Here is a 13,019-nt window from a genome sequence, read left to right as displayed (position 1 = left end):
AATGTATATCATAGTGTGTAGAAACCAGGGGTTGGGAATATAAACCATACAACAGAATGTATAGTAGGCAGCAGTCAGCACAAGATGGAGGTTAGAGAGAAAGAGAAACAGAGGCAAAGAGAAAGAAGGGGAGGGAGAGAAAAGGGGCAAGAAAGGGAGTATTTACAGTTAGTGTACTGTGTCCTCTGCACAGTGTGCACCTAAAGGAACCTGAAGAAAATTTGTGGTGTTCTTCTGATCCTATTAGTACCACAGGCAGGCAGCTGCAGTATTTACAGTTATGCCACGTACACACGGTCGGACTTTGTTCGGACATTCCGACAACAAAATCCTAGGATTTTTTCCAACGGATGTTGGCTCAAACTTGTCTTGCATACACACGGTCACACAAAGTTGTCGGAAAATCCGATCGTTCTAAACGCGGTGAGGTAAAACACGTACGTCGGGACTATAAACGGGGCAGTGGCCAATAGCTTTCATCTCTTTATTTATTCTGAGCATGCGTGGCACTTTGTCTGTCGGATTTGTGTACACATGATCGGAATTTCCGACAACGGATTTTGTTGTCGGAAAATTTTATATCCTGCTCTCAAACTTTGTGTGTCGGAAAATCCGATGGAAAATGTGTGATGGAGCCTACACACGGTCGGAATTTCCGACAGCAAGGTCCTATCACAAATTTTCCGTCGGAAAATCCGACCGTGTGTACGGGGCATAAGTGTACTGTGTCCTCTGCACAGTGTGCACCTAAAGCTACCTTAAGACAATTGCTGTTGTTCTGATCCTATTAATACCACAGGCAGGCAGCTGCAGTATTTACAGTTAGTGTACTGTGTCCTCTGCATAGTGTGCACCTAAAGCTACCTGAAGAAAATTGGTGGTGCTCTTCTGATCCTATTAGTATCATAGGCAGGCAGCTACAGTATATACAGTTATGCCCAGTACACACGGTCGGATTTTCCGATGGAAAATGTCCGATCGGAGCGTGTTGTCGGAAATTCCGACCGTGTGTGGGCAGGGAGAGAAGGAGGGTGGAGGGAAGGGAGGGAAGCAAAGGGGCAAATAAACAAGGTAGCAGAGAGGGCGGGGGGATAGACAGAGGGGAAGGAAAGAGATGGAGGGGGGAGTGAAAGAGAAAGGGAGAAGAGAGAGCGAAAGGGAGAAGAGAGAGAGAGAAAAAGAGGGTTTATCATTTGTAGAATGTGGTAATACCATATTGAAAAATGTTGCATAATCAGTAGCCTACTAGGACTTTCATTACAGTAAACTGGAAGGTACTACATAACCTGTGTAACCAAATTTCTGTTATTATGACCTACCGAAATCTTAAACTGTGATCCATTAGAACGAATAATCCTAAAAAGGGGTTGTAAACCCTTGTGTTTTTTCACCTTAATGCATCCTATGCATTAAGGTGAAAAAACACCTGGCAGTGACTGGCCCCCCATTTTACTCCTGGGCCCCTTATTTCCGTCTGTGAAGACACGCTCTCCCTCTCTCCACCTGGTCCCAGCTCTTGATTGGATAGATTGATAGCAGGGCAGCCATTGGCTCCCATTGCTGTCAATCAACTTTAATGACCCCTAAAAAGGTGTTGTAAACCCTCATGTTTTTTCACCTTAATGCATCCTATGCATTAAGGTGAAAAAACACCTGGCAGTGACTGGCCCCCCAGCCCCCCCCCCATTTTACTTACCTGGGCCCCTTATTTCCGTCTGTGGAGACACGCTCTCCCTCTCTCCACGGGATCCCGGCTCTTGATTGGATAGATTGATAGCAGAGCAGCCATTGGCTCCCGTTAGCGCCAGGTGGGCGGGGCCGCGTCCGGCATTCGTGTCTATGGACGCAAATGCTGGACTCGGGAGTGCGCCCGCAAGGTAACCCCACGGGAGAGCGCTTCTACTAGGGGGTTATCTGATGTGGGGAGGAGCCGCCAGAGCCGCCGGGGGACCCCAGAAGATGAGGTTCAGGGCCACTCTGTGCAAATCGAGCTGCACAGTGGAGGTAAGTATGATATGTTTGCTATTTAAAAACAATTAAAGATCGAGCCTTTACAATCACTTTAAGACAGGAAGGGTGGAGATAGGATATTGTCATTAAAGTGAACAGAGGTTTGGTGAATCGACAAGTAGGACACATTGCAACCACAAGGTCTAAATAAGTATTACAATCTGTATCTTTTTTTTGTAAAAATTGCAACTATGTATATTATTGGTTTCATTATAAATATTTTTTTTTATTTTCAGATCACAAGGAAGGATGTATTTATAGAGGCATGGTTGCAGTGTTTATGAATCATGGACTGTTGCCACTTAAGCTTAAAAAGTAATCAGTACTATTATGGATTTTAAGCAGTAAGGGTTAGCGTAATGGAGACTGATGCCATCGTAGTAGATATTGAAAAGTTTATGTAGGTTATTAAGTTACAGTCGTGGGATTTCTGGTATTTTGCACTTATCTTGACTTTTTCTCCTGTTCAGATCACATTATTGCTTAAAAAAGAGCATGGTTGCGCGAAACTGTTGCTGCTGAGCTGAATGTGTTGAATTCTTGTATTTCTTGCACTTGGATTACAATTAAAATATATACACACACTCACACTACAGTGATCAACTAAGGTCATGCTAAATATTGCCTTTCTTACCTCCTTTATGTTATAGTTAGTGCAGGCACTTGTCTCATAGAAGTCCATGCCATATTCTTCTGCAAGCTACAAAATAAAAATTTAGGGGATTAATAAACAAAGCAATTGGTAAAAGCACATAACTAATATTGAAACCCAATCATTAAAATGTTATTTACGCATTTAACTTGTCAAAGTAATTTCAGTTGTAATTTTTAGTCATAATAAATCTGGATATTTAATTTTGGTCATCCTGCCATGAAAGTTCTTGTTCAGGCACTTCCTATTGTAGGGTGGCAATTTCTAACATATGTGCTCCTGCACTGTCACTAAGGGCTTTTGATGGAGACAAGTGACCATTTCAACACCCACTATGCAGACATAGTCCACTGTTGTCACCATCAGGAATACTGCACTGAGAGAAAACATGCAGCTATTGCTGAAGTGTATGAAGACAGGAAATAGTTGCAAAGAGGCTACAGGTAATCTGCAGCACTGAGATGTACTGAGATGTACCAAAGAATAAAAAAAAAAAGTGAAAACAGTATTTTATTTTAATATATTTACAATTGTTTATTATACCAAGTGCTTTAGCAAACTTTAGCAACCTATTTTAGAGGATGCTATTTATAATAGGATACATTCTAAATATGTTAGTACCTAGCAGCACACAACCTAACCATACTGTACACTTCATGAACCAAATTTACTCAAATGTGAAGTCAATTACAATTAACTGACAAGACCCTGTGTCCCACATATAAGCCTGTGATCCAATTATATGCATAGGAAGTCCTGTTTTCGAAATTCACCTTCACTCGTCACCAGACTGAATGCGTATAGGAAAGACTTGACTTCTCATTTCACACTCATGTAAATCAAACCCTATACAGAAAAAGATTATACCTTTTAGAATTGGTTACATTCTTCCCATTTATCTAAGCTTGTACTGTCTGCCATCGGGGACTAAAGCTTTTTCTAAATCCATCCTTCTGCCAGACTTTGGGCAGGTCAGCAAATTTCCATTTACTTCAGTGATGCAGCATGGATGACTTTCTTTGTGTTGTGTTTCTCAAGATACAGCATGTTCTATTGAAATGAGTTTGTGTTGAAGGAAAATCAGGCCTTTTGCTGTGATCTGCGTTGGGTGCTGTAACTGTTCAATGAAAAAGCCAGCGTTTGACAGCAATGGCACATACACAAGCCAATACGGTTGACTATTGTATGTGGAGAAATGTTTGTGAACACCTGACCATCGCACACACACAGCCTTGTTGGACATCTCCTAAAAATATGGCCATTTATATGAAGTTGCCCAATCCTTTGTGGCTATAACAGCTTCAACCCTTTTGGAAAAGCTTTCCACAAGATTTTTGGCAATTTGTGCCCATTCAGCCAAAAAAGTATTTGTGAGATTAGGTACTGGCATTTTTTGAGAAGACTAGCTCACAATTGGTGTTCTGATTAGTTCTACGGGTTGTTCAATAGGGTTAGGGTTCTCTGCAGGTTACCAAAGGAATCAAACCTTGTCTTTAAGGACTTGGCTTTGTACACAGGGCACAGTCACACTGGAACAGCAAAAGACTTTCCTTAAACTGTTGCCACAAGGTTGGAAGTACGTAATTGCAGAAGGATCCCAACCATATTGTCAGGTTACACCCAGATGCCTGATTGGCAGCTGGCTCAGGCACTCAGCACAAGGCTGCCACTCTCACCCCCTCCCCAGCCTAGCTTTCCAGTGAGTGCTGGAGGGACAGAGCAGAGAACCGGTGACTGACAGTGCTCAGTCATATGATCGCTCAGTTCTCGGGCTTAGAGCCAGTGGGGGACAGCTACAGTATGATGGTGAGTATGAAGTATGAAACTTCTCATTTATTAGCATTTCTACAAGTTAGAAGGATAGAGAACAGTGTTGAGGTTAGCAAGTAAGCAATGACAAGCACGTATATCTGTTAGTGATTCACATTCACTCTCTTTTTCCCTAAAGAACTGTCAGTTGGGTAGAAAGCAATTGTGACAAGGACAAGCATATCTTCAATGTGAAATCTGCATATCAATGGAGAGCCTTCAGAGTCCAATTTCAATGATACACTCCCAAAGGTCAATGATATCTATGCACTGAAATATTAATTTTCATCTTTGTAGGCTTAGACAGATTCGGTAAGATATAACCTACTGTCACAAGAAACTCTACTCCCTTAGGTACAAGCCTTCAAGACCTTTCCAAAATCCTACGCTTGGCTGGTTTACAGAGGCTTAAATCTCAGCACAACTCACAGGTGTGACATACAAGGTGAAGATGCCATATTCATTAGAAACAAACATTTGGCAACAAATGGTTTAGAATTTTGCAAAACAAAATCAAACTTCGACTTCTCATTTAATCCTATTTAATTAAAGTGCAACTAAAGCCAATTCCTTACTCTGGCTAATCTGTGGCCATTGTGGAGTCCCAGTGACAATGGTCATGGGGACAAATAGAGAGAGAGAGAGAATCTTACCAACCTGGACACAGACAACAATAAAAACTTGACAGGAGTTGTAGCCCTTCCATAGAAGAAATTGTATATTATAGCACTGTCAATAACCCATGGGAATGAGCGGTGTGGGAAGAGCCAATAGAAGGATAAAAAAGTTCCAAAAGGCAACAGTCAAATGAGTAGAACATAGTGTTGCTCCCTTAAAATAGGTCCGCAGTTACCTATATTGTCGATACAAAAAAGACAGAGGGGGGTGCAGCCATCTAAATGTAGGCTGTTTATTAAAATGAATCAATAAAAATAATAAAATGCACTAACTGCATTAGCAGGAAAGTATGCATATCTGTGTGTGGAGAAACATCCCAGTATCCTGGCTCCCCTGTGCAAAGTTCAGAAGACAGCAGCTGGTCTGTGTGCGGGGATCAGCAGGAAAGCGGCTGCTGTTTCTGCAGTTCAGCCAGTAGGTTGGAGTGTTGTGCGCGAAGACTGTCAACTTGTCAGGCGTGAAACGCAAGCCGCCTTCCCACGGTTAAGGCTTCCTGGAGCTTTTGGCAATCCTTGGGAGCACTCGTCGATTATTTCAGGAAGTTGGGGGTGTGGTTGCAGGTTTCAGGGAAATATTCTTCGCCCCTTTGTCGAACCAAAGCTAGGTGCCCTGAAACATGTAGCCGCGCCTCCAATGTCCTGACATCATTGCCAAGTGCTCCTGAGGATTGCCAAAAGCTCCTCAGGAAAGCTTTCTTGCACGAATTACCTAGCATTGATCAATCTATGTTAATATGTTTTTGGGACTTTTTACATTGGTTTGACCCCATTAATGATTAGAAAACGCACAGTGACCAGAAAACTCGAAGGAGCAGAATTAAAAAAAAAATTCTAATACCGCGTACACACGATCAGATTTTCCAATGGGAAATGTTGGATGTGAGCTTGTTGGCTGAAAGTCCAACCGTGTGCATGCTCCATCGAACATTTGTTGTCGGACTTTCCACCAACAAATATTGGCTAGCAGGTTCGCAAATGTTATGCCAACAAAACTTTGTTGTCGGACTTTCCGATCGTGTGTACACAAGTCCATCGCACAAAAGTCCACGCATGCTCAGAAGCAGAAGCGGCCAGTCTTGTAAACTAGCATTCTTAATGGAGAATTAACATTTGTGACGTTGCAAATTAGGAAATCTCCAAATGCAGCGCACAATTCTCTTCTTCTTTAATGGGATAATAATGAAGCTGCTTTGCTGGTGATACTGATGGAGTTACTGCAAACGAATTTTCAAAGGCTTGTGATATCAAGAATGATAACAATAATGATAATAATAATAATAATAATAATAATAATAATAATAATGCAAAATAAAAAATGCAAAAAGAAAAGCGCGAATCAACACTCACCAAACTTCTACTAAAACGAAATTAGCAGAAGGAGCCCAAAGGGTGGCACTAAAGAGCTGGGAAAACCATGTAGTACGTCACTACAGTTGTAATTGTTGGCCAACATTTGTGTGACTGTGTGTATGCAAGACAAGTTGGAGCCAACATCCTTCGAACAAAATTCCACGGTTTTGTTGTCGGAAATTTCGATCGTGGGTACGGGGCATAACAGTTTATGTGGATTTTGTTTGGGAAAGTCCATCCAGTTCAAAATCGAATGTTAAAAGCAAACAAAATGTTGAAGTACTTTTTAAACGACATGCATCAAATCATCCAATGTTCTGAGAAATTTCGTAGGAATGTTGATACAAATTTTCGTTCAAATTTTCGTATGGCCAACTTTACTCTTTCTTTGCCTGCAGTGCTATTACATTGGGAAGAATTGTATCCTTTACAACAAAAAATATATGCTAATGTATGGTAGTAATAGCAAAAAAGTAAATATTGTTCAGTACTGATAGTGATATTATCAGGTTGCTGCAGTTTATCCATTTTCATAAAATAATTTTATTTTTATTATGTATCATGATAGCCCCAGTATATTACAACTATGAAAAGGGAAAATAACACCTCCGTGTTAATGTTTGCACAGTAAACTGTTTAAATATTAAGCCAGATCAAATGAATTAGTTAGGAGGAGGGAGGTTCCTTAGTCATGAATGTTGGGATTACAAACATATAAGATAAGACCATTCTCTATTGCATTTAATTAGCTTCTTGTCTTATTTGCAGAAGTGAATAAACTATATTCATAAAGGTTTACAAAGGGATAATATATTATTTACACTCTGTGTTTACATACCAGTTTCTCATTACTAGCCATATGTAATTATGAATTACAAGCACAGTTAATGAGCACTGAAATGTTGTTTTATGTGCATTAGAACTCTTGCTCCTTATTCAGCATATTAAAGCTGAGGTCTGAACAAGGTTGAAAAAGCGAATTTTCTAATAAATAATAGCAACGTTTACTGCTATACTTTGTATGAGCTGTGTTGTCAATCAGCATGATATTATGGACTAGACCAGGGGTATCCAAACTTTCTAAGGACCAGTTTACTCTTCTTCAGACTTTAAGGGGGCCAGACTGTGGCCATTGGGAGTAGACATTTTTCTGGCATTAGTGGGAGGAATAGTGCCCCATCATTGGTATCAGTGGGAGGAATAGTGCCCCATCATTGGTATCAGTGGGAGGAATAGTGACCCATTGTTGGTGTCAGTGGGAGAAATAGTGCCCCATTGTTGGTATCAATAGCAGGTATTATGCCCCATTATTAGTGTCAGTGGGAGGAATAGTGTTTTGTATCAGTAGGAGGAAAAGTGCCCTAAGGGCCAGATAAAGGCAAGCAAAGGGCTGCAATTTGGAGACCACTGGACTAGACAACTGAAAACTAAGGTCTAATTGTTTGCTATGGAATCTAAACATCTTGGCACTGTTAAAAGAAGGCCACTAGGTATTTTTTGTTTGCAATCCTAACTAAAATTACAGACATGCTAATTTCATATATTATTAACTTGCATTCTGCTATAACTTGTCTATGAACCATAATATTAAATGAGTTTAAGTCTTTAAATTTTAAAATACAGCTAACATAACTGTTACCAAAGTGACTATCTACTCTGACCAATCTGAGGATAAAGCAGCCCGTAGATGGTACAGTTTTATTTTGGTTCAAGTAAAAACGGACTCAATTCTCCCATCAACACACTTGATGTGGATGAGGGAATCCTCCCTGCTGAGTCTTTGTTCAAACAGCACAGGAAGATTTCCCTGCTGTCAGAATACACTGACAGCACTTGCAGGCTATAGCCTACAAAGCTTAAGGTCTCACAGCAGTGAGAAAATATTCCTTCCCAGAAAAACATGAAATTCCTAATACCTTATTCTACAGCAAAGAATGTTATATTCAAGTGGATATAAATATTGGAAGGGAAATTCATTTGTAGCACAATCTCACTGCTGGAATATTTTTTTTTTTAAAGATCGGAATGCAGGGATATACAAGGTAATACAGACATATAATCACACACATAGGTTGGACTTAATGGGCTTGTGTCTTTTTTCAACCTCACCTACTATGTAACTACAAATGTTGGCACCTTGTATGACCCAAGTGTGTAGGTTTATTTCATAAGTAGAGTGTGTAGACCCCACCAGCACCACTATTTATAATAACATTTACCTAAATATTGATGAACGATCAGTTGGGGGTGTTGTATGATAATCACAGATATACCTAAGTTTATTCAATCCTTCCAGCATTGGCTGGTCAGTAGTCACTTTGTATCCATGGGTACTTTAAAACTAAACTACAAGCACACAATAAAACTTTTAAAATTTGCAACAGTGGCCAAACCACAACTCTCAACATGTATTGCATGAGTGCTATGTTGATAAACATGCAGGGGATGGTAAAGACCATGTTGATATAGGCAAGGAGTGGCTTTAGCATGTGCTTCCCTCCTTGCTGGTGGGTCCCTCAAAACAGACAGCAATGAGCATGAATGGAGATTGTTTTTTTTTTCAGTAAGTAAAGTAAGCATACTGGACTTCATTCCAGGTAATGTTTTCACTGCACAGTCAAATTCCGCTTTAAATAGCGAATAAAGGGTTTTTACAATATCTTTACTTCTCCTTGGTGGCACACTTCCCTGCACTGAGCATTTAAATAATAGCATACAGTATACATGTGTTGCTTCTCTTCAGAGCTCTTTGGCCAGCCAAGTGTGGCACACACTTACTTTTATAATATTTCCAGCCAGTGCACTCCTACATATGTGTGGCCCAAACTCCATTTCAATGAATGGCTCATCATCAGGTTAATGAGCTACAGACAGGCTTTCCATTGACTTGAATTAAATTCAAGCTGTGCATGCATATGGTGCACACTGGCCAGTTTTGAAGAGTTTAAAAGAAAGGGTTTATATAAAAGGGGAATCTGCATAGTAAAATATTGACAGGGAAATGTTATAGGTAAATATAAGCTATTAATAAATGCTCAGCATGGAGAGGGGGCTATCAAGAATAAGTTCCCTATACCTGCACGTTTTGTAATATTTATCTTGTCTTGCTTGTACTGGAAATCAACAAGGAAGGGGTTATACATGCTCTTATCCTTTAAGTCCATCAACTTGGCTTGGTTGTTCTTTTATTGTCCAAGGGTGACATATAGATGCAAAACCACTGAATGCCAGGCCTCTAACAGAGTCGCAGATAGCTAAAATTACAATTACAATGCCTTATTTTGGACATAATCTGAAAACAACCAATGAACTGGGAAAAAAAGCAATAAAGCTTGGAAAAGTTGTAGAAAAAAGAAGAAAAGAACAATAAGGTAGCTGGAGTTTTAGATAGCATTGGGAAGATTAGAAATCCTTTAAGGTTTTTACTACAGCAAGAAGCTGCATTAGAGAGATTCCATCTGTCAATAGAGCAATGTTTGCTTTTGGGTTTAAAACTAAAAAGTTCTTCATAAGGCATGTTCATAATGTCTGTGGCTGTATCTAGCTACTGTATTACTGGGCACTCTCTTCTTATTTTCCCTTTAACTTTTCCAAATATTGTTTTTTCCAAAGAGTTTGTTCTGCTTTCCCCCCAACTTTTCCCCATTCTATCCAAAATCAAAAAAATAAAAGTTATGGGTATAACTACACTTTAAGAACCAAATAGAGGATAGATCATTCTGGAGAAACCCTATCCATGTGTTTGCCAAGAGTGGATATCGACATGACGGCACATAATCAAAGTAATAATGTCACTAGTACCATTTGTGCCGATGACGCTACCTAAACCAATCTATACCTACGTAAACTATATATATGCTTCAAATATACACGTATTGATGGTCTGTAGAAGATTACTTCTATTAACCTCTTAAGACAATTGCCTATCTGCAGAATCAGGTCACTGTCTTTTGACAAGTTGTACTATAACTACTGCTGTGTATGTTTGTGCCTTTTTCCCCTCAGAATTTGTCTTACTTAACATTCTGCCAAACCTTAGTGTATTAGTACTGCTTGGACTTTTAAGAAGGGGTACACCCCTAAAGCAGGTCCTGAAAATTTGGATGTTAGTTCAAATAAAAAAAGTATCATGGACAGTACTCAATTATTCTTGTTGACAAGTTGCACAAATTCTTGTTGATCACTGGAGGCAGCCAGTAGACCAGATTCAGGATTCAGTCTATGGTGATAATGACAGTTTTGAAAAAAAAATAGTCAAGATAAAATATCCTTCTGGAACTTTACTGTAAGCGCTTACTGCTCCTCATCTCTTCATTATCCAGTGTGCCAATCACTTTTGCCAACCTTAATTTGACCCTAATATCAGAATGATCTCCATATGTATTCTGTCAAACAATGTCTCTACTGTTTATACACTAAGGTGTATAATAGTACTTTTAGAAATTATATGATTCATGCATCAAATATTAGATACACAAACTTTCACTATCAAATACATACTTATCTGTTTGTACATACATTTCTCCTTAGTTCATGGTCCACTGAAAATGTTGTTCAATGACTGAACATTGCCTGTAAAATAAAATAAAGGGTTAATATATATCTACATACACAAGACACTTCTTAGTGTTCAAAATATAGAATTCTCTATTGCTTTTAAAGGGGAACTTTCAGGTGTATCTTAGGATCTGGTTGTGGCATGTGTATAAATAATTATTACACATCGCAATCTCCAGCACTTAATAACAGATTTGCACTAATTTGGAATAATCGTGCTTTGCAAAGTTGTACAAAAATCCAATATTTCAATATCCTTATTTTCTCTCCAACACAACAACTAAGCAAAAGTTACAACAAGGCACTCATAGACACTGTCTAAGGCGTCAGGTTATGTACAAAAACTTTTTTTCGTCCAACCATTTTATTCAGTGGTGGAGCTAATTGAAAAAGTCACAAGACTTTCCATAGCTCATGTAATATGCAACTGTATTTTTTTGTTTTTGTTTGTTTGTTTCATAAATCAACTGTCTTCTGTCCCATCTGACTGATGGACCATTGGTCCAGTTGCATCTCTACATCCAAAGCAGATATTCTAAAACCTCAAGTAATTATAATTTAAATGTTTTACAGTAATATTCACAAACCATGATTAAATACAGGAGCAGTGAAAGTATATGAAAAGAAATAATCATGTTCATATGTCTAAAACTGCAATTATTTTAGATAAGGCCTCTATGAATAGAATCCCCAAATTTGTCCTGCTTTTAGGATTTTACTTCTACCCCCAATTAAGAGACTGTCCCTGGTTAACCACAACCACTTCCCAGCATAGAAATAACAGCCATAAATATTGTGGGGTTTATTCACTAAAGCTGGAGAGTGCAAAATAAGGCTCACTTCTGCATAGAAAACAATCACCTTCTATCCTCAGCTTGTTCATTTAAGATTGGCAACAAAACCTGAAAGCTGATTGATTTCTATGCAGAAGTGAGCTTGATGTTGCACTCTCCAGCTTTAGTAAATAGACCCCTGCGTGTCTAACTCTTTTCTATTCTATTTGAAACCAAAAAGTGGTTGGCGTTAGGCTTAAAGTCTATACATATATATGCTAAATCCCAAACTGTTCTTGTACTTTGTTTTGAGTGGATACTGGTGGAAAATTAACCAACAAGCTTCTTCAAAGCCCCACCCACCTGCTGTAGACATTTGGTGCAAGCTTTCAACACCCAGGGGCTGCAAAGGCAAAAACAGCATCATTGCCAGTGGGAATAGTGCGAGAGCCAGGAACTCTGGCAGGACAATCACCTATTTACAATCATCAAGTGATTCCAGATTCCATTGAATAATCAAAGAGTTTCTTAGATATGATGGAAGATCTGTGTTTTTGTTGACTTTAAATTAAAATTTTCTCCCAGGGGTATTTCAATTGTTTTTATCCTTTAACTGCCATATGAAAGTGAAAGTATGTGTGTGATGAACCGCGCTCCCTGTGGGTTAATACCTTAATTTAAAGTGCATACAGTGCAAAATAAAAATGTACAACCACCGGATTCTCTCCAATGGAAAGTTGATCAAACACTGAATGATAAACACAAGTGTATATAAACTGTGATCAAACACATAAATTCCATCAACTTGATAGGAATCACAAAACAATAATGTCCAAGTAACCAAGATAAAGAATATAGTTTAAGTCCAAAGTAGCTCATCAGACATTTTCCAGTGAGAAGGTGACTTAATTAATCCAATGAATGAGTGACTATAGGAATCCTCCACCAACACCCAGCACTCAGCCTACTCACCAGATGAAGATGATCCCTATTACAGAGATCATAACAGCTTTGGAAAATTAGATATTTCTGGATATCCATCTCAGCAAGCCCGGTGTTACCTCAGATCAATTATTTAAGGAGAGATGGCCACACATATATATGTGCTCCACCTGCGTTTCACTGTGGGCGGAAGTGATGTATCACGCTCAACCACACCCATGTCTGACCCAGATACGTGTGGCCATCTCT

At 39.2% G+C, this 13,019-nt stretch overlaps 1 protein-coding gene across 1 annotated transcript in view; it reads right to left on the bottom strand.

The window, feature by feature from the left end:
• RAB15 (RAB15, member RAS oncogene family) overlaps window positions 1–13,019 on the bottom strand; it is a 147,818-nt gene that overhangs the window by 28,558 nt on the left and 106,241 nt on the right. Inside the window, exon 6 of the mRNA XM_073609972.1 lies at window positions 2,645–2,710. Within this exon, the coding sequence (XP_073466073.1) occupies window positions 2,645–2,710 (66 nt within the window). The remainder of the gene's footprint in view (window positions 1–2,644; window positions 2,711–13,019) is intronic.

The sequence above is a fragment of the Aquarana catesbeiana genome, linkage group LG13 (genome assembly GCF_042186555.1).
Source record: "Aquarana catesbeiana isolate 2022-GZ linkage group LG13, ASM4218655v1, whole genome shotgun sequence".
Taxonomy (NCBI): domain Eukaryota; kingdom Metazoa; phylum Chordata; class Amphibia; order Anura; family Ranidae; genus Aquarana; species Aquarana catesbeiana.
This window is presented reverse-complemented; position numbering and strand designations above follow the sequence as displayed.